Genomic DNA, 23,388 nt, shown 5'->3' on the forward strand with positions numbered 1-23,388 from the left:
AAATCGATCGAGTTATCTCCGCGTAAAATCAAATTCCGAGTTTCGCTAACGAGCTTTCCCGCGCTGCTGCGAGCTCGATAGCTACGCGATCGATATGTTTCTCCAAAGTCATCGTGGCGCACGCAAATTAATCGGGCACCCCGTAAGATGCCAAGCCATCGACATCTTCCGCATCCGCAAAAAAAAAAAAAAAAACGTTCTAACAGGTCCCGGTTGTAGAGAAAGCCGCGAAACCGTGAATAGGTGAAAATGCAGCTACGAGCGCGTGAGCATGTGCGCGCACAAAGGCGCCTCTCTTCAAGGTTACTCAGCACCTCTCAGGCGTGCGATGGAGAGATTTATTGCGCAAGCCACGGTGGTGTGTACATTGTCGAAGGAAAGCGGTAATCACGATGCTTAACGAGCGATTTGTGGCACTTTACAGTGACGACACCTCACCGGTAACAGGTTGCGACGGCCTCGCGAACATCTCCCGATCTCTCGTCTCCGACGCGACGCGACGGTCTCGTCCGCGTCGGATTTCACGAGACGCGTCCGGGCGCATCTGAGAACTGTCAGTCATCTGGTGCACTCCAGATCGCCGCGTATCTTCTACTGAATCATGTGATTACGTCAACGTGTTGTTACGCGAATTATTTACAGTTACGTCGCTGAATCACCGAACACCGAACGTATCTAGATTTCGCGTTCCGACGAAGACGTTTTATTCTGTAAAATTCTCAAAGAAAATTTTCTTAGAGAATAAAAATATTTAGAAGACGTAGTATAAACTCTTCGAAAACATCTTAATATTTTAATCACCTTCATTTTTGGAGTTTTTGCGTTATTCAGATAGCTTTATCGCGTTATTGGAATACCATAATCTGCAATTTATAAGCATCTCGATAAGCGTATATTTATAAATAAATGGAAAATTTATAGCATGACCTTTCGCGGTTCGCAGCATCATCTAGATAGAGTGGCAAGAAGTGTGATTATTAAATCGCTGAAAACTGCAAAGCAAAATACGAGAATCATCATATTGTAATGTAAAAAGATTGATTTTACGAATTTAAGATTAATCACAATAACAAATTATACAGAAATTATTATCTAATAAGTAATTAATAAACTAAATCTCAATGCTCGTATCAATTTATCCTTAAAAAATTATGCTTCTAAATATTTTCTTTATTTCGAGAGCTTGAAAATTTTATAAAAAATACAAGGGTCGGATGAAATAATCACGATTTCATCGAAACGTCATTTATCAGGCGATACCAGAGTCGCTAATTAGCGAAATCGGATCTAAATAAAAAAATTACGGCACGATATTTCGCGCTCGTGTGAGCTTAGCCGTTTCGACCATTTGTCAACTAAATCGCGATCGCGGCCGCTGCAAGATTTGCATGCGTCAAAGTCACTTATCCGGCCGATCGCTAAATAAACTGCTATTAGATAAGTTTGTCTTTTCTCTCTGTTTGTCAACGAGGGTCAACAATAGCCAGCGACACGGAAAGGAAACCGACGCCTTTCTCCGGCCGTTGTTCGAGCGAACCGAGCTAATGGCGAGATTAAATACTTCCCGGGCGAACAATAAGGAAGCTATCTCCTCGTACGATCGGGCATCGATCTTAATTCGGTATTGTTACGAAACATCACTTAACCATTGACCAACGTGAAACGGCCTGTCGTCTCGAATAAACTTCAATCTACCAAAGATCAATGGGTAGAATGGATTGAAAGCTTTTACGTATGGAAACGTTTACGTTTATTTGCTACGTTGAAAGCGATGAAAGTGGCTTAGACAGGTGCCATCTAATGACTAATTAAGAGAGACATTATGGTCATTATTAACGTTCATTTACCGGCTTTTTATAGGAGCGACCGCAATAATAAAATCGACAGGTCAGACAATTCATACGTGACTAACACAAAGTTACATAAAGGGAAAGTAAATTTTTTGCGAGAGCTTAAATATCTGTGTAGATAGAAGAGACTATATACGATGACACGACAGAAGGTAAAAAATTATATTGTTTTACGTGTAGATCTCGCTCAATGTGAAAACTTCCTTTTTCTCTTTTGCCATGTCATCCTACATTTAGAGGTCATCCAATGTAGTCTTTTCCATCTGCGCGGATATTTAAGCTCTCGCAAAAAATTTACTGCGCGTTAATACATTTAAATGAAAAACGACATAGCCGATTGCGTTCTTGCCACGCTATCGCAGTCACGCCTCGTTTCGCAAAATTGTGCAAATTTCGTGAAACGCGCGACGGAAAGCGACGGTATTTGTCGCCGCGAGTAATTCCGACAAAATGGCGAACCCGCGCGCAAATGGAGCGTGACCGTTGTACGAGCAACGACAGCGGCGAATTTCGCGGATTCCGCCTGTCAATAATGTTGCTGTCACGCTTCGATAGACATTTCACGGCGAGGACCGCCGCGGGTCTCGGGTATTTTTAGCTCCGGAACTTTCATCGGATGAAAATAGTATACGAAATGCATAAAGTTACGGCGGCTAGTTATGCACTGTCTCGTGAGAACTGAGACTCAAGGGACCTGCTGAACCGAATCTCACGTTTCTGTAATTACACGGCGTGGAAGTGCTACCAGATGCGCAGATATCTTGACAGGAATGTAGACGATACGGAAAACTGATCGCAATCTGAATACCGTAAGAAAGCATTCTAGTTGTTTTCGATAGCTATCCCCATCAAATATTTGACAAACATAATTAATTCAATAATGCAAGCTTATCATCCTCTATCTTGTTAAATTCTCCGAGCTCAGGAAGAAACTTTTGAAGAACAAAATTTCTTATTTTTTTGTATTTTCTTCAATCTGGAGTTTAATAGCGTGAAATCATATAACGTTCTTTTATAATAAAGTGTATTAAAAATAAATTAATAAAAGTTTTTTTAAATCCCAAGATTTTATTTCAAAAAATTTATTTTTTAATTATAGAATTAATTAAAAACTTATATTCTGTATTTGAATTCCAAGTTTATTTCAATAGGAATTTATTTTTCAATTAAGTCTTCATAATTTTTGTCAAAAATATCGGTTCATTACTTTTAACGATATTAATCCAAATTTGAAAAATAAAATTTTAATAATTCGAAATTCTCTCATATTTTCTTAATTTTTTGGCCTGAAAATAAGTTAATAATATATTTTTTACAATTTTTTAATGGCTCATTGTCAGTAATTAAATTTTCTTTGGTAGTATCATAAACCAGTAGAGCCATAATCATAGTATGTGACTTCTAATATAAATAGAACCATTATAAAAACTATTATTTGCTCATGTTTTGATCGTTTATTGCAAAAAAGTTACACCACTGGATTAAAGACAAGAAAAACTTGGTCGCTGACAATTATAAATGTTTTTAAACATCTCTGCGGGATACTAATGTGTTACGTCAACGTGCTGATGGATGACGGATACCAAACGCCGCACGAAAGCGCGCGCGCGCGCGCGTATGAGTTTGACGGGCCGGTGTCCGAAAATTATAAAACACTTTTCCAAGAAGCAGCAGCTGCTGCTGCAAAATATCGTTCCGTTCTCTTAATCCTTCTCTCACTTTTTTCCTCTGAAATCTGCGGAATCTATATTAAGACCGCCTAAAGATTCCTGATAATAATGTATAAAAATAGAAAGATCGAAGATTTTCATCTCACGAAATAATATTAGAACACTTCGCGTGCAGATTATTTTCTCACACACTTTTCATCATTTTTCATATTAGAATTTCAAGAAACCCATAAAAAAAAAGAATGTACATACATTCCGATAAAATTAATCAATCTGCTGCATGCTCCGAAATAGCCCAATGACCCTCAAAATTCTCCTATAATCGCTCATATATCGAAGAGATCGCCTAGAGATCGCGGTCGGCCACAATTATTCGTATATACCTCGGGCTTCGGTGGTCGATTAATGAAGTCGCGTGCGCGCGATGACACGGCTCGAAACGAGTCGTGTGACAGCGCGATAGATGCGCGCGCGAGTCGCGTGGAAGGCCGCCTCGTAAACTGCGACCCAACGCCGCGGTGCCCGTGATAGCGACGACTGGCGACGACTTCCACCGGGGAACGGAACGAAAGCTACCGGCGACGACGACGACGACGACGGCGGCAGCGGCGGCGGCGCCGCGGCGCAAGCGTCCCGCGCAACCCGCTCTTTTCCGCGCTTTTCTCCGCGCGATCCGATCGAATCACCTGCGCTGCAACCAACATGATTTGCGTACAATGCCTGTGCCACCGACGCAGAGCCGATGTGATTAATTCGCGCAAACCGCAGGATCAATTGTCGAAAATTATGGATGCTCTCGGTGCACTTTACTCGCATTCAGAGAAGATTCCGTTCGGATCTGCAATATTATGTATACGGCTATCGCACGATCGTAACTGATATTTATTTAACGATTCGCTCCGCGGGTGTTCTGGGTTCAGATACTCGGATGTAACAGCGTTATATTCACTTGAAAAAAGAAATGTTCGAAACTCGAGACGCTTTAACAATTCGTGTACGGGAAACGATATCGGGAAAGTTTAAGTGGCATTTTTGTGTCGACAAGTTTTTTTTATCATGCTTCGAATATCGATCCATTTTTTTACGACATTGTGACGAAAGTTTTATAGAATGCTGTTCCAGTTTGCTCGGCAGGGATTAATCTGATATCGTTGTAATGAGCTTTTCGAACTGTCATTTGTTACCAGTCTTCCTATTCATGTATCGCGTATCGCGTTAGTAGCTTTCTATAGACAATGTAAAGCAAACCAAAAGCTATTATGATAATATTAGAATAACATTCAGCTGATATTAATTATAATGTTCCCGCTGTTTCAATATCCAATGGTACTGAAAGAGATTATATATCGATAATATTATTTTGAGTATAATTAAACATTGGATTGTTGTTTGATGTCCCAAATGTGTAAACAGTAATTTATAAATATGTATAATATTTAAAATTACAGAGTAAACTTTCTCATATTATAAAAATTCTTTTCATGTCATTAGATTTATAACAGAAGAGAAATATAAGTATTTTATAGAAATATCAGAAAATGTAATTTCCGTATCTTAATGCGAGAGACAGGATTTTTGCATTAACGGGAAACTCGATCGTTAACCCCAATCGTGAATCACCGCGGTGTCATCGGCTATAAATTTCTAACAAGATGAAGAAGAGGTAATTTATTGCTTCTAATTATTTTGTGCCAATCATTTTCCGTCGTGTAAATTGAGCACAAATCTTTCCGGTTTGTTCGACAAACTGATTTGTAAAAAAATAGTGAGTACGATAAGCGAACGCGCGCGCGAGCCGATATTAATTCGAATCGTCGATGGAGAAGCAATAAACGTATCTCTTTTCATCGCCATCCGCTCGTAGAATTGTTCTATTTATTTTTATACTTCCATCGCCGAATCCGCGTGGCACTAATGCGATCCATATTCGCGCGAGAGTTGTTCCTGAATGATTAATTTTAGCACAGCGCAGCCGCCGGAGAGAATTCCTTAAGGATATCATTCCTCGGAACAAACAAATCGTTCTCGCTTTGAACTATAGCGATATGATAATAAAATAATGAGAGAAAGAGATAAGCTGTCACATTACAAAATTATAAAGCTTCAAGGATAAAACGTTGAAAGAACAGAGAAGCGAATATCTACTCGTATAAAATAAACATTCTTTCTTCGTTCATATAAAATAAACGTTTTTTCTTGATAATTCGGAATTTTATCAAAATTAAAAGTTCAAGCATCTGGATTTTTATGACAAGTTATGATTTTAGTAATCCAGATATTTGATCTTTGGTGATTTTAATAAAATTCCGAATTATTGTATAATCATCCGACTCAGAAAATCGATAGCTCCTCACCGGCCGTCGGGGAAAATATGAGTGTGAGCTTTTATTTTTACCCCAGATAATAAATAGATTCCCCTTGCGACGCCATACAGGTAATTTTCTAGTTCAAGGCGGCAGAATATTGCTGATTTTCCACTCTGTATCGAGCCATCACATGCAGAGTCGCTTCTTTTCATCTATTATATTTCTATCGTAAGATTTATTCGATTAACGCGTTGCCGATTAGATCGCCGCGGGCGAGAAGGAAAGTGCATCGCCGGCGCGCATCCATAGATCCATTCTAGCCGTGGGCGTGTCTATATCGGAAGTCACAATCACGTCACGCCACGAGATCGCGCCGCGAGAAAGCAATTAGTTCACGTCGATAATTAATTAAACTTTCGCGATCAAATTCGCGACACAATACAGCGTGCGCTTCAGGAGGCAGGAAGCGATGGAGGAACTTTCATGTAGAGCGCGACAGAAGATGTGGTTGAATCTCTCGACATCTATCATTATTTTTACATTGCTACGAAGAAGTTAATTAAATTTCCTTTTTCTATTTTTACATCACACACACATATATCTCTCTTATCTTGAGTTATGATATCTTGAATTCTGATGTATTACCACTCAATATAAATATGAGAGATATAAATCTGATCGTAAAAAAGTTTTGATTACTTTAATACATTTTGTTTAATGAGATTAATTAAAGAATTGCAGTATCTCATTTGCATTTAGTGTGTAGCTTCAAGATGTTCTCATCGAAATAGCGTAACCGGATAAATCTCAGAATGGCATGATCATTACGCGAAAATTACAAGGGGTCACGACACCCCCGGGTGTCTTCAATTAATTGCGAGATACGTAATAGCATGCGGTATTACACGCGCGTAAGTCAAGCCGGATGCACCATGCGTCCCGTAATGAACCTTCAGACACCGCATTACTGTATCACCGCGATCGTAGGGTGAAAATTCCGCCGTTTCCAGCGCGCCACCGCAAATTACGTTCAATCGCGTTGCACTCCCATGAGGGAAATTAATTACGCACTAAACTCGTTATCGGATGCTCTCGAACCGATATTGTTCGAGAAGTTCGGTATCGATCACGATCGTTCCCGATCAAAGATGTCAATATTCATTATGGTCCGTGTCGGCCTCATTTGCATCCCACGCGAGGAGCGTAAATTAACGGCAGATTGGGATCGTAAGCTGACAACCACCGTTCAAATGTAATCAGACGCGGATCGAAGAAATGAGGGTTCTGCCACGTGTGATTTATGCGCGGTGGTCCGAATAACCGAAGTGTCAGGATAACCGTCATTCGTTTTGGATGACAGAGTTTCTCATAAATTGAATATATATAAACTCTATAAAGTGTATAAGTTCAGTTAATTTCTCGAAAGTTTGTCGGGCGTCCCGTGTAGAATTCAATTATTCTATTGAATTTTTTGCATTTGTATATATGTATAATAATTTTTCAGCATTTCGAAATGTCAAATGTCACTTCGTTGTGTAGTTAAGCGCCAAATATAAATGTCATCGTACATCGCATCGTAGCTCATATTTTCATGTTTCAGCTAGAATGCGAGAAATTACATTACACAAATTGGAGGCTCTCTCTCTACTCTCGCTTCGCGTGGGAGAGTCACAGAATCCTTTCCCTAATTCACCGAGTGTGCAATCGCGCGCGTAATCGAGTAAACGCGGATTGTCGATATCGTCTTGAAATCGAATCATCGTTTTTCCTCGGAAAGGTCAGCCGATGACCATTAAAAGTTCACCGTGTTCGTTATAAGAAATACACGGTACCTACTGTTAAACGACATCGAGTTCACCGGCTCGTATGATCAAGTGGAATAGTTATTCCGGCCAACGGAGAAACGTACCTGATAGTTGTCGTTCCGACTGCGAGCGCGGCTGCTGCTGCAAGCTCTGAAAGCAACGGAGAACGCATCATTAGTTTGAGAAACATCGTGCTTGCGCGAGACCGTGGGCAAAGGGTCAAAAGAGTGTTTTTAGTATGAACGATGCATTTACTGCGCTCAGGTAACCGCAGCGACAGTATATCTCGAATTGCCGCGGTAAAAGCATCGCTCAAAATGAATTAGCTCGACTGCTTAACGATCAGTTAGTGGATTAGTAAAGCCCATTTCACCTAGGCGTGAAACAAGCCGTTAAAGAGCTGTAAGTACATCTATTTACAACATTTCAAGTTTCCACATAAACTACGTGCACAAATCAGACATTTAATTATTAATTTAGCGGCGTGGCTTGATAACGTAATTTTTTATAGGACTGGTTTAACTTCGTCTTACATAGAGCTATCAATTGTTTGATAATAGTCAGTGATACACAAAAGACTATTCTTCATTGTCGGGGGATCCTAACTTCATATTATTTCCATAGCAACGAGAGATAACTAATAATCGACGCGACATTGAATCGTGACCTACTTGCAGTATTGAGCCAGTCGGCCTCGAAAACAACGAACAACCGTGACCTTATCTACAATCTACACCGTGCTCCACCGAGCGGATGCGTCGTCGATCGATATCCTTCCAATATTCACGAAAAAAGTGAGAAGTTTGTAATTAACATCGTAATACACACGCGATGCTCCATGTTTTCGTATCGAAAAGGGCATTGTAAAATTAATTAATTCCCTCTACACGGAATCGCTAAGTGTAAAATTAATATATCAAAGCAGCTACGGAATAGTCAAAAAGTTGATTGAATTACAGCATTAGCTTTATACTAGTATATGATATAACAATTCTGAAAAACGTTTAATTCATATTTCAATTACTCCGTAATTATTCTTCAAAGCTTATTAAAACGTTCATTAAAATATGATTCATAATGGAAATAACACAAACAAAGCGCGACCAGAAAATGAGCAGGGTGACGAAGTGAGGCGCGACTTTGAAAAAGGAGTCCTCGCCATTACGTGATCATAAAAGTCTCTAGGTATATATATGCCATATTTAAAAATCGTAGACCAGCCGTCAAATATTTTTCAAGCAAAACCGAATAGGCGTGGCTATCTCTTTTACGACTTACTAGGCTTCAAAGCGGATCCCACGAAATTCTCAAACAAAAGTTATATCGTTTCTCGGAATCCCGTTTACTCTGTCGAATCACTTTGTCCATCGATTACAAACGAGATACAAGGCGAAACAACGTGACGTAGAAAGATACACAATACTTTTGCGAAAAATTTCTCGGTAATTCTCAAAAGAATGTATCGTTTTTAAACCGCTGCATTCCGAGAAGCATATTTTGCAAAAGAAACGCACGAAAGGCAGCTGCGTCACTGCAGTCTTGGCAGTTTTAAAAATAAATATTTCTGATCTCTATTTTATTCTGCAATGTTTCTGTATATAGTATCGCAATAAAACGAGCACGATAACAGCCAAGGATCTTCTAAGAAAAGATAAATTCTTCTTCTTCTATATCCGTACAAATAAAATATTAATAAAATTTTATAGATTTAAGATCAAGTAATGTGAATTTTTGTAATTTCAGGATAAAATAAGCAGCATATCAAAATGCGCATTTCAAGTATTAAAATAAATGCCATTGCATATTCAGCGCTGTTCTCCTGCTAGATACAGATTTCTAACGTTTACGAAATCAAATTAACGGTCGATTAAAATTTTCACTAGACGCGTCACGCGTGAGGTTTCTCGCATGACGTTTGATTCGTTACGGATGTTGATTCGAAAAAGAACGATTGTTTGTCACTTGCGATTTCCGAGATACAAGGAGAGACAGAGAGAGAGAGAGCGAGAGAGCGAGAGAGAGAGTTGGTCGTTTAAAGCAGTTGATCTGACGAAAGCCCGAGTTTTCCATCGTGGCCTTCGTGCATGCGTATGTGATAGACCACACGGTGTGGCTATATTCGAGGTCCGAGGGATACCAACCGATTAATACGCCACCACGGCTGGCTGCCCCATTAGCTTTGATCGCTCAACACAGGCAATCCGGTACCGGGTGTTCACGCGCGACTTCCGCGCGCGCTCTCGTGCAATGGGTGTTTACCAAGGCAACATGCTCACTCGAGCGCGAATCTCCCCGTGTACTGACACTTCATTGATATAATTTGCATACGCGGCCACCGTCCTACGAAAACTGCGGAGATAAACGCCGCAGCGGGCGTACATTCGGGCATGCCAAAGGTCAAAGTTGCGGCCGGGCTCGCAGACGGAATGCGAAATGTAGCAGCTGGACTTGGGCGATCAAAGCACCGTCGTCGTCGTCGGTTGCACCGAAAATATTTTAAGTAAATAAAGTATCGACTCTCCCGGCACCAAGTGCATCCATGCGGAGCACCGCTTTTACCGTTAAAGACTGACCTTGCACGATTTTCGGGCACGAAACGAATTCCCTAAGTTCGCTGGATGTTTCGCGCGCATAGAGAGCGCGACACGCTTGAGACGACACTAAGGAAGAATGTTGGAGAACGCTGGTCGAGAAAACAATAAATGCGACCTATTTAGTTGCTCGACCGTTTAGCATGACTCTTAATTGTGAATAACGGTTAATTGCCGCGCTGGTACCTTTTAACAGAGCGAACAGCGCTGGAACTCCTGATGTTACTATATTGACGCGAAATATTCACAGGAATTTTATAAAAGAGATGTATGTTGGAATAATTAAGCGCAAATTAAAATTCAACACAAAAACTGCGTCCTCTTATGAAATATCTTTGTACGGAAATTGCACTCATAAATGGGATTAATAAAAAATTGGTATGCATATCTTGTAATATCAGAGAAGATTAGACAATAAAATTATTTTACTAATAATACACAATAATATAATAATATATTGTTAAATCACCAATAACTAATTAGTAGCAATCTATGGCATATGTTCATATACAGATTAATTTCCTAATAATTTCCTCTTCAGTCAAAAAATCTAAATATATCGCATAAACATTAAGTTCACAAGATTAATGTTACATTCAATCTTCGTTCATATAATCCAAGTAATTATCCACTAATTCATGTTTCGATCTCCTATGCTAGAACTTGTCAATAATCTCTCTTATCGTAACTATCTACACAAATTACGAAGATTAATTATTTCTCAGAACAATTAATCATAACGGATCGACGATGCATAAGGTTTAATGATGCATCCGTAGTAGATTGGACCGACCAGTTCTCACGGCAAAGCGATTCTTGCCGATTTGCAAGAAATTCCCATCTTTTGTGAAACAGGTGGGTATTCTTGTCGGAGAAAGGTACTCGCGAGGCTCATCGCCGCAACGAAATGTCATTCTTACGACACTCTTCGTGGCCCACACGAGCCGCAGGCGAGGGATACAAGAGACGCGGTAGGCTAACGTGTCGAACGACGTACGCGAACCACGTGGGCAGAGACTAATAGCTGTCCGTGAACAGCGGATCGTCGAACGTAACCGCGAAGACGGGGGAGCGTATATCTGCGATACCGTGTCGGGTAATCTCGATACCGATAGCGCCGTACACGCTTCGCTGCCGCGCGATTAATGCCCCCCGTCGCCGTCTAGGACGATACCCGATGTTAAGCGCCCGGCCTCTTGCTCCACGAGTCATGCTCGAGTTAACTATCGATATTTAAGAGACGCGAGATATTCAAACCGGCGACTTGACGTCAAACGATACGGACGTTACCGCTTACGTAAGTTTGCACGTTCATCTTAATTAAACAGTAACAAGGTAGGGAAATAAATACAATATTAAACCGAACTTTGCTAACTTTTGTCGGATAACTGAGGAATTTCTATGGCTGACTTTTCTCCTCCTCATTGCAGAGGATTTCTCGGATTATTATCAGATATTATCAGACGTTTAAAGGGGATAAAATCATGTAGTACAAAATATTGATAAAATAAGTACAAGACTTTCACGATCAACGTGGAGAACATTTTATATCTATTATATATTTTGATTTTTTCTTCTTTTAGTTCATACAAGCACCTGATTTCAATTTCAACCAACTTTCCGCCACTATTTACTCGAAGTTAAAGAAAGAGGAGCTTACCGGCACCTTCCCGTTGGCGTTCTTGGCGTCATTGTTCTCCAACAACGGCGCACTGCTACTCTTCCCGCCCATTTCCACGGCTAGAGGTTCCGGCTTCAGCTGGAGACTCGCCGCGGACGGAGAAGACGGCGCTCGGGGCGGCGTCTCGAGTAGCTCGCCCGAGCTCAAGGAACTGCTCGCAGTGGTGGACAAGCCTGTTGCAGAAGAATAGCCGAGCGGCTAGATTAGAATTTATACCATGTAGAAATAAACTGTCGCAAAGTATATCGTCCGACTAGTAAAATCTTCGAGAAACTGGTCTCATAAAACAAGTTTTTCCAAATAAATGATTCGTATTTATTACGCTTATGCGTATTATTGCGCCGCGCGTAATAAGAAAACATAAAAAATAACAGCTTGACGTTACGCGTAGGAGGAATACTCGGAAATATGCCGACATGACTCACATAGCGGTAAATTCGTAGGTCTGGGCGTCCTGATCCTCGGCAACGAGTCATCGAGACCACTACTGCTGTCCACCGCGTCCTGCGAGTACTGGTCGTCGATCTGTTTCGTTTGCGTGTGCACGCTTTCGCGTTTGACCCACACGTCTTGCGAATTCTTGTCGTTTCGCGAGTTCAGTTTCGACGGCCGTCGCCGGATTCGCTCCCATGTCTCTTTGCGATGACATTTGTTCGGTGTTGACGCTACGTGAGATACAACAACATCGAGATTTAAACAAATATCGATTTTTATATAATACTAAATATTTATATAATAATGTAATTATATTAAAATATATTATATGACTAATAAAATAATATTTTTAGGAGCCGCAAGTGTATTATCATTGTAAATATACGCGGTTATAAATCACAAAAATGATTTGATTGATAGAAACAAAAATGTTACCAGTAGTTTAATTTCCGAAAGTAAAAAAAGATATAAATGTGGCAATCTGATTTTTAGGATATTTATGTCGATATCTACGAAGAGATAATAAAATAGTTCTAGCTTACGTTTAGTCAATCGGCGGTCCGTACTTCTAGGTGGACTCGCTGTTCCGATCCCACTTTCAAGCGGAGATGCTCTGTCGGTAGTATCCGGCGACAAGCTTCCGGAGGAAATCTCGTCCATGCTTTGCAGGAGGTCTTGAGACGACGATGAAGATCTATTGTCGTCATCCACGGTGTCTTGAGGGGAAACTGGGTCTAAGGTACTCTCATCTTGCAACGACTGCGAATCTAATTGGGACTCGGCTGCGATTAAGAAATATGCAATTTAGAGAAAACTATGAACTAAATATACAATAGTAATCCTACATGTATCATTCATTGAAATATATACATTTTTATAACTCCTTTGCGATATAATATAGTATTACCTAAATATTATTTGTATTTTCTAAAGAACATTCAACAAAATTGTAATCAAACTTTTACAGAAATATAAAATATATTTGTGTAAACTAATAATGTATTAATAGAATAAAATATATACCTTTATTTATTTTCTATAAATTTTTTATCGTACAAAAATATTCTCTCCGTCAGAAGAGATCGAAAATAAACTAATATAAAATCACAATATATACTATTCAATACCACCCAAAGGCAGAAACATTATTCCAACCAGATGTAATTTTAACCGACTCGAAAGATCAACGGGGAGTTAATTTAAACGTAAATCATTGACAAACTCTTGTAATAGTCGCTTACTGGATTACGGAGAACCGAAACGGAAATAAATTTCACGGGCGTTAACTAATCTCATGAATATATATTAAGCGGGCCATGTAAGCAACGTGGGACGAAAATTACCTTGAGGAGAGTCGCAATCGCTGACCCAGGTGAAGCTAGAGCTCCTCGAAATCGCCGGTGACGTTTGAGTCGCCATGTCGGAGCAGGTGAGAGTATCCATCGGCGGACTATTTGGGCAACAAGAACCCGAGCCACTTCGTATTCTCGACAACAAAGACTGCAGGGAAATAGGCAACTACAAACGACAATATAAATTAGTTAGATCTCGCCTTTCCATTGCTTCCAAATTATTTTTTTTAGTAAATATGAAAACAAAACAGTTTCACATTAATGCATGCTATTTCCAAATAAATTTTTTTAAAACAATGTTTACGAATTTAAAAATATTGTAATGGATAATACCGAGCTAATTAAATTCAAATTCAATTCAATTTTTATTAAGTAATTATTTAAAAGCATTTAAAAGCATTTAATTAAAAAACTGTAAATATTTGATTAATCAAATATTTACATATTAATAATTATTTAAATGTATCTTCTGATTATAATTCTCTGAATGTATAGACTCGTCGAGATAAATATACATATTATAAAGCAAATAAACTAATGCATAATTAATTCTCAATAATTTCATGTCGGTGAAATATAATTAGTTGTAAGAAATATCAATATGAAACTTACGGATCCCGTTTTCGCGTTTTGCTCCTCCATAATCCTCTTCACATCAGCGTGCTCCAGCTTGCCGAGGGTTCCGTTCTCGATCCCGCAATTTCCATTGACGTCACCGTTCTCGGACAAGTCGCAATTCACCGCAACGTCGTTGCCCCAAGTTCGCGTCAACGAGAATTTCTTCAAGTCCACCGGGCTGACTCGTCTGATATCTCGGTCCGATTCCGACAATCTTTTCGCGGTGACATCAGAACGTAGAGTTAGCGGCGATATCGCTCTCTTTTTTCGAATCAACGTTTCTCTCGAGTTCGGCTCATCATTCTTCGTCTCATGGAGCCTGTCGTTTCTCAAGCGCAGCATATCTTGATCCGGCAGGGAAGATACGCTAACCAGAATAACGTCGTCGGAGCTCTCGTGGAACACCGGCGTGTGCCGTTTCCTCAATAATTTCGAGAACGGTGGCTTCTTCTCGTCCGTGGGTGTTACGGGCGCCGATTTCGGGACGTGATTGTCCAACGATTTAGATCTGCCCGTCTCCTCGTTAGGAAATACGTCGTCGTAATCGGGATCCATGGTCTCTCGATCGTCAGGACCTCGTCGGAGTCTCTGCAGTCGCATTGCCTTTCTGCGCTTTTGGCTCGTTAGATTGATGGGAAGGCTCGTCTTTCTCTCGGATCGTTGTCGCGGCGGTAATTTCGCGTTCGCCTCTTCGGCGTCTTCCTCAGCGCATCTGAACGATCCGGCTTGGAGCGCTGTGTCCACGTTGGTGTCTTCATTGGTCTTCGAACTTAATCCTACGGGTGTCTTTGGTGCATGGCAAGGATTCGATCGCGTGTCTTTCGAGATGCATTCACGTTCCAATTTCGACGGTAGACTAGAGGTGATTCTATCGATCTGGCTCCTGATCGAGTTTATTGGCAGACAGTTGCTGGGCTCGTCGTAGTCGGAGCTCAGAGTCTCCGCGGTATGAAATCGCCCACGTTTGCCAATGATGTCCTGCAGATTCTCCGGCAGGCTACCGCTCTTCCTTCCTTCAGGAATTACTCGATCGTGAGGCTCGTCGTAATCGGAGTTCAACAGACAGCGACGATCATCGTCGACGAATAGTTTTCCGTTCCTGCGATCTCGAAGACTCTTCTCGTCTCGAAGAGAACCACGTTCACCGCTGAACTCTCGCTCGGAGCACTCGCTGTCAGATATTCCGAATTCGTTCAGCAGCTCCTTGTATTGTACCACCCTAATGTCGTCGTCGCCACGCGCGGCTTCTCTCCTCGTTTTTTCTTTGGTAAGCTCGTTGATCTCGTTGGCGATTATGCTATTGAACTCCGCGAGGATGCTGTTCGACCACTCGCCGATATCCTCGCCGCCTCTCGTCAACGAGTTTTGTCTCCTCACGAAGCCGTGCGATTTCGTAGCGGGCAAATCTTTCGGGGTGAACGAATCGTTCGTGTAGCTTGACAATTTTTCGGGCTGAGTCGAATGCTTTGTCTCTTTGCGGAGTGGAGTCGTTGGAGCTGATTCGATTATCTCGCCGATTTCCTCCTGCAACCAATCAGAAATTCAAAGCGGTTAAAACATTACATTGCCGGAGAATAGCCTTTTCACTAAGAAGTACGTTCTTTTTGCAAAGCGTGATATATAGCTCGTGAATGGAATATAATATCATATGTGCTACGTAATTTAAATTAAGGAAGAAGCTTCATTGAAAGTCGTCATCGTTTAAACATAGCTGTCGCTCGATCGACGAGGCTAAAGAGAAACTTGCAAAAATCTATTTTTTTTTTTTTTTTTTTTTGGAGGTTCCCTCGGTTGAGAGAGTAAGTGCCTTCAACTCCGCCCCGGAGTTATGTAGCACAACGTTGCTTGACCTTCTTATCTGTGTTTTTCTTCATATTATTTTTCCTATTCTTCTGATATAATTGTAGACACTTCTAATAGTTATCCATTCCTTTCTTCTTAATATTCTTGTTACATCTATTTCCTCTGTTATTCCTCTAGCCCTCAGTTCTCTGTCCAGTCTCTCCCTCTCCTCATCATACTTGTTACATCTCCATATTATGTGATCGATACTTTCGCACTCGTTTCCACATTCGCATCTGGCGTCCTCTATATACCCCTTTCTTGCCAGCGACTCGTTGACGTTGAAATGATTACTCCTCAATCGATTAATCAATGTTATAAAATATCTTTCTTCATTCATTTTATGAAACCATGGTTTCTTCCTTTTTCTATTATAAAAATTCTTAAAGTAATAAATCCCCTTATATTTAGCGTCTTTAATCAATGAGTCTTGTGTTTTATTCCAGATTTCTCTTCTAAATTCTTGACGAAAATCCAGTAGTGGTACTTCTATCGTCTCGTCCTCCTCTTCCTCTGTTGCTTCCTTCGCAAGTTTATCCGCCATCTCATTTCCTACTATCCCTATGTGTGCGGGAATCCATATATATATTATTCTTTTCATTTTTACCTTAGTCAATCTAAAATGTCTTTCTCTAATTTCATTGATGTATTTATTTTTATAAACATTTAGATGATTATTCTTCAATGCTTGTAGAACCGCCTTCGCGTCCGTTAAGATCACTATATCTTTAGGTCTATTCTCTGCTTCATTTTCCATTATTTCCATTGTTGCTTTTATCGCTATCGCCTCTGCCGTGAATGTCGAACAATTCTTCGGGATGCTGATATTGTATGCCAGTTCTTGTTCTTCTATGACGACACTGGCCCCTAATGATTTCCCGTTCTTTTTCTTGGATCCGTCCGTATATATCACCGTGTATCTCTCTTCAAGGTTGTATTTTTCTTTGACCTTCTCCATTAATTGTCTATCTGTGGTACCTTTCTTCTTTCTGTAGTATCCTGTATCCAGGTCTACTTCTATGTAATCTGTATTAGTGCTATAATCCATGTCAAATATCTCGAATTTTCTTCTTGGTCCCATCTTCCTTCTGCACCATTTTATTCTTCTCCATGCTTCTCCTATTATACTTCTTTGGTGTAGTGGTTGTTTATATCTTGCAAAATCTTCATTGTGTGTTAATTCTTCTATCCTCTTGCACATTTCCTCATCTCCATATATGCTGATCTTACTCAAGAAGTTCCTTGCTAATAATTCCGCTCTATCTCTAAGTAGTGTAACTTTTGCTTCTGCTATTATCACATTGTTTGGTGTACTGTTTCGGTAACCTAACGCTGTTCGTATTCCTAAATATTGAGTTCTTTCCATTTTTAATTTTTGATTTTGCTCTTTTGGAAAGTAAACAAAATTTCCATAATCCGTTATTGCTCTTATCAAACTCTTATACAACATCAAAGCTGTATTTACTTCCATCCCTTTAGATTTCTTGTTAAGGTATGTCATCAATGAGTTTGCTTTAGTTACTTTACCTTTAGTTTCTTGTACCTGTTTATGGAAATCCAGTCTACTATCTAACCATATACCCAGAAATTTAGCTTCTCTTTGGGCATATATCTTAGTATTTTGTACTTCTATATATGTATTATCACAGCCTCCATGCTTAGAAAATTGTACTAATACTGTTTTCTTAGGCTCTAATTGTAATCCTAATTCTATAAGTTTTTCGTTAATACTATTAACAGCCTTTTCCAGTTTTCGTTTATTTTCTGTTCTATTATGTCCAATAACATACGCCGCTATATCATCTGCAAATTGTACCGATTCGTATTCTACTCCCTCCTTATCTGTTATGTTACATGTGTATAAAGCATATAGTAATGGGCTGAGTACCGCTCCCTGAGGGAGCCCTTTGTATACTCTACGATGTTCTGATTCCTGTCCACTAATAATAAATTCTGTGTCTCTATAATATAGCCACTTGCCTATGAATTTCATAATATTCTTTGGACAATTCAATTTCTTTAATTTTTTCATTAATATACTATATATTACATTATCATAGGCTGATGAGACATCTAGAAAGGCTGTTAAAATATATTGATGTTTATAAATACCATTTCTTATATCTGTGGACAGTTTGACCAGATTTTCTGCACATGACCTACCTCTTCGAAATCCGTTTTGATCTTTCGCCAGTTTGTCATCGTGTTCCGCCCACCAGACCAGTCGTTCATTCACCATTCTTTCCATTACCTTACCCACACATGATGATAACGCTATCGGTCTCACCTTCTCCTTGCCTGCTTTGTCGATGAACATTGTCTGATACTTTCTCCAATCTTCCGGAAACCAATCCGTAGTCCATACTTCATTACATATACTTAGTAGTGTAGCCTCCATTTCTTCCGTCATATCCTTCAACATTTTATGTTCTATTCCATCTCTTCCTGGAGCTGAGTTTTTTCTAATCATTTCTAAAGCTCTTTTTAATTCTTCCTTGGTGAATTTATCTTCCACACTGGCTTCCTTGTATCTTTCTCCCTCTTGACCCTCCATTGCCGTTTGTACACTTGGTGGAGCTAGTTTCTCGATTTCCTTTCTAATTTCTTCTTCCCTGTTTTTATGTTTCCAGCTATTCCAATTTATTTTCTTCTTGACATTTTTGAAAGTTCTCATAGTATTCCATACATATGTTGGGCTGGTAAATCTGTTAATTGATGCACAGAAATTGTCAAAACTTTCTCTCTTCTTCCTGTTGATGATTTTCTTTGCTTCTGCTTTTCTCTTATTATATTGTACTAACGAGTGTGTATCCTTCTTTCTTTTAAAATTCTTCAATGCTCTCTGTCTGTTTGTTATTGCTTCATCACATTCTGCATCCCACCACGTAACTTTCCTTCTTCTTTGTTTGTCTATTTTTCTCTTCTTTTTTCCTTATCTTCATCATCTGTCTTCTCTGTTGAACGAAAAATTTTCTGTAATACTTTTAATTGTTGTTTTAATTGTTTCTATAAATGTTTTGTATTTTTCTTCTTTGTTGATTGCACCTTTCACTAGTATATTATTAAACGTCTCTTTATTTTCTTTTACTATTTTTTTCATTGCGTAATTATAATCCTTCCATTTTGTTTTTTTTGTTGAAAACCTGTTTGTTTTCTTTTTATAATCTTCAATTTCTGTTGTTATCCTTATCTCTATCGGGTAATGGTCTGAGTCCCACGTATCTTCATGTTGTTCGTACTCCATCACGTCGCTCAGGTTTGGTGTAGTAAAGATTAAATCCAAATTATTTGAGTGTTGTCCTATCGCTCCCTCTCTTGAGACTGTGTCTTCATTGATGCAGATATATTCATGATTATACATTAACTCTTGTAATCTCTCTCCTTGTTGGTCTATATCATAACAATTCCATTGAGTATGATGTGCATTAAAATCTCCCGCTATAATTGTTTCACAATCCTTACTATCATACTTGAAAATACCTTCCCATGCCCTAACAGATGTATCACCTGGCCTTCTATATACTGCTACTATGTTGATTTTCTTCAATGTGTTTATCAGTCTTACTCCTATTACATCAAAATTATTGTCAATATTATTCCACCCATTTATTACTTTAAATTCTATATTATCTTTAACACATATTGCTACCCCACCGCTGTTTCCCCTACTATTCTTACTGTAAGTTTTAAATCCTGAGAAAAATATATTGTCTTTTCTACTTTTAGTTTCCGTCAATATCATTATGTCATATTCTTGTATTCTTTTGTATATCTCGTTCTTCTTTCCTTGGAATCCTCTGCAGTTCCAAACTACTATTTTTAAAGTGAATGTACCTTCTATATTTGTGGGAAACGCTGTGAGGTTGATCTTGTTTGATCCCCCTCACGCGCCATCCCTCTTCCTCTTCCTTTCCAAAAGTCTTTTTTGATTTCGCCTACTATTATTCTTTGTTTTCTCCTTTTTTCCTCCATCTCTAGCTCTCTTTGTTGTTTCAAAATCTCCTCTTTCACTTTTTCTCTTTCTGCTTGATTGGTTGTCCCTAATTCCTTTTGTTCTGGTCCTTGTATCATTTCTTGAACTATTCTCCTGAACTCCCAATCTTGTCTTGTATAATACATAAGTTTTGCAGCAAGTTTCATAATGATTTCTTGTTCACCGTTGAATCCTGCCGCTATCTCCCCACTAATATCTTGTCTATCTTCCTCAGCTGTTTCTACTCCTATTTCTTCCTCCGATGATTCACAATCCCAACTATCTTTCTGTCTTCTATTTTCATTATTATATGCAATTCCTCTTTTATCCTTAGTGATCTCTCCCAATCTGTTATTGAACTGTTTGTAGTATTTGTTATTGCTATTTTCTTCCTTATTGGTGTTGCATGTTTCTTTTTTATGTTCCTCTTTTCTTCCTTGTTGTCTTCTTTCTCTGTTTTCTTCATATACTGTTATCTTCCTACCTGCATCTTCCATTGTTGATGGCATAGATACTTTCCCTTCCATTTCTTTTCTTGGTGGGCGTAGTTTTGGCCATTCCATCGTTTTTTCGTATCTGTCATATACTTGGTCCTTATCCTGTTCTTTTCCTGTTAATATTCTTTCCGCTTCTCTCCGGGATACGTTTTGATATCCCATTATGACATTTATACTTTTGTTCTTTTCATATACATTACATGCTCTATATGTAGATCTGTGATTGCCTCCACAGTTTCTACACTTAGGTGATTTAGTGCAATTACCATGGGCCATATCTCCGCATATAATACATCTTTCCTCACTCTTACATGCTGATTTGATGTGGCCAAATCTGAAACACTTAAAACATTGTTTCACTGCTGCAATGTACGGTCTGACCTTTATCTGTGTCCTTCTTCCAAAAAGATCTAATCTATGTCGTACTGTGTCTCCTTTAAACGTAATTATTAAATTTCCCGTATCTTCTTCTACTATTTGCTTATCTTCTTTATTCCATGTTTTTCTATACATCCTTCCAATCTTCTCGATGTTATCGTGGTCGTCTATTGCCTCCCACAGTTCTGGAATACTTTCTCCCCAGTCCGTGATGACTCCTACGTACTTTGATCCTCTTTGGTCAATTTCCGCTGTAATTTCAACAGTGTCTGATAGCTTGTTGATTGCCTCTAAACAAATATTAGCATCATTACAGTTTTTAAACTTACAGAGTGCTGCTGTATGTGATAGCATAACTATTTCATCTGGATATTTCTTATCACGGGTTAATACAGACCATATTTTGAAAAAATTCTTACCTCTCTTTATCTGTGTTTTTTCCCTTTTTAACTTAAGAACAATTTTATATATTACGTTAGATCCTTCTGTGAACCTAACCTGTTTTTGGTCCACTATATCTGTCGCATCTAACTCACTTATTCTTTCTAATATGCCTTTACGATTCATAAACTCTTCCCTTGGCTTCTTTATCGCTCCCTGACTACTTCCCGCCATTCTCGCTTCGTTGTCAACTTTCGTCTTGCTTAATACTACCGACCTTACTTGTTGCGTATTCTCGGCATCCACTTCCATTTCTATTTCATTTGCCGTGTCGTACCTCGAATCTTCCTTGTCGGTCTCCCGTGATTCGTGTATTAGTTCTTCCAGATTGACGTCATCAGCTTCTGATTGGTTGTTTGTATCTTCCTTGTTGTTACCAACCTTCATTGCTATAATTTCCTCTTGGATTTTGGCGCGCTTTTCCTTCGCCATCTTCTTTCCCTCCACTGTTATCCATTCTCCGTCTTTCTCTGAGTATCCCTCAGTGTAGTTCTCTTCATTATTCATTTCTTCGTTATCTGCTGATCTCTTTTTGCCGGTCTTATTTTCTTCCATCTCGATATCCGTCATTTCCTTTATCATTATCTTCCTTGCTGTATCCTTCCTTTCATCCGCATTCGCTTTCGTTGATTTTCTCATAACCGGTCTTTTGACTATGTTCCCCCCTCCAAGAGGGGGTACTGTTTTTATTCCCTGTGTTTTTCCTATAATTGACTTATTGAATAGTCTCTCGTTAAGTCTACTAAACTACTCTCGAAATACCCTCTAATTGACCCTCAAAAACTAACAATTACTTTCGCGGTCACTAGCTAGGTTAAAACGCGTGTGTACGTTACGGCGGCCATCACGCAACTCCGCAAAAATCTATTGGCGATAGATAGGTTAGGTTAGGTACTACCTTTGCGCCGCGGATATCTCGCGCGTACAGTTAGCCAGCGGAACGCATTTATAAAGTGGCGCATAATGAAGCGGTTACGAGAGAGGCTGACAGAACCAACGCGGTCCTCTCCTCCGTTGCTCGTCATGCGAAATAAAACGAGGGAATCGGCCAGCTGCCGCGACTTAACACGAGCCGATTTCAAGATGGACGATGGACGATCTCTCTCTTTCTCTTTCCCTCCTGCTTTCTTGTTCTATTTATCTATCAATCGCGTCCCCCTTCCTTCTTTAAAGCACATAATCATTGTGAAGCGTGTGTGCATCCTAAGCAGGACTGCAGTGAAACGCGATTAAGAGAAGTTAAAGTATATAAGATTATACTATGCACTTAAATAGAAATATATATAAGAATAGAGCTGTGGTTTAAATTTCATGCTTTTCATTCGACTAATAAAATAAATTTCGATTTTTGCATTTATATTTGAGGCTTAAAATAATTAACTAGAAAAATATTCATTGAAATTAAAACGTTTAACGTATTATATTCATCGACAATGCAAGAAATATTCCGTACTTCAGCTTTAAATAATAATACGTTGAAATTCGCAAAGTCTTCGAGCCGACCCTGACCGGCCCTCCTCCATTGCACAGGCGGGCTAAATTGAATTTGCATAAGTCTCTCGATGCAGCTCGCTCACGACCCAGTCGACCCACGCGATCTCGATCTACGCACGAGACAGTCGCGAGACGAAACCAACCGGACGCTTCGGTCTCGTCGATCGACGTATCAAATTATACCGGATGGAAAGAACAAGCTTGATTAAACCGAGAAGGTTAAGACGATTTGGCAATCCAATCGAAAACTCCACTCGCAGACGTATCAAAGGCTAAAATTAAGGATGAAAAATAAAATCAAGAAATTGAAATTGCGGAGGAAAAAAAAAAGAATCTTCAGTCATAGTCTTTATACGAATTAGAAAACAATTATTGAGATTCGCAGAGAGTGCGTGCGAGAGGAAGAACGTGGGAATCTTAAGACCGCAACAACGCAAAACGCAATGGTGCATTTA

General features: G+C 39.4%; 1 protein-coding gene across 2 annotated transcripts in view; it reads right to left on the bottom strand.

Moving 5' to 3' along the window:
• Positions 1-23,388, bottom strand: part of LOC139777735 (uncharacterized) — a 165,831-nt gene that overhangs the window by 70,683 nt on the left and 71,760 nt on the right. For both annotated transcript variants that reach the window (XM_071715331.1, XM_071715332.1), the window contains exons 3-8: positions 14,303-15,832; positions 13,682-13,856; positions 12,881-13,120; positions 12,329-12,568; positions 11,883-12,076; positions 7,736-7,781 (exon numbers count right to left, since the gene is read on the bottom strand). In XM_071715331.1, coding sequence (XP_071571432.1) covers positions 7,736-7,781; positions 11,883-12,076; positions 12,329-12,568; positions 12,881-13,120; positions 13,682-13,856; positions 14,303-15,832 — 2,425 coding nt within the window. The remainder of the gene's footprint in view (positions 1-7,735; positions 7,782-11,882; positions 12,077-12,328; positions 12,569-12,880; positions 13,121-13,681; positions 13,857-14,302; positions 15,833-23,388) is intronic.

Source organism: Temnothorax nylanderi, unplaced genomic scaffold, assembly GCF_030848795.1.
Source record: "Temnothorax nylanderi isolate EJ_2023f unplaced genomic scaffold, tnyl_v1.0 TNYL_tig0160_pilon, whole genome shotgun sequence".
Classification (NCBI taxonomy): domain Eukaryota; kingdom Metazoa; phylum Arthropoda; class Insecta; order Hymenoptera; family Formicidae; genus Temnothorax; species Temnothorax nylanderi.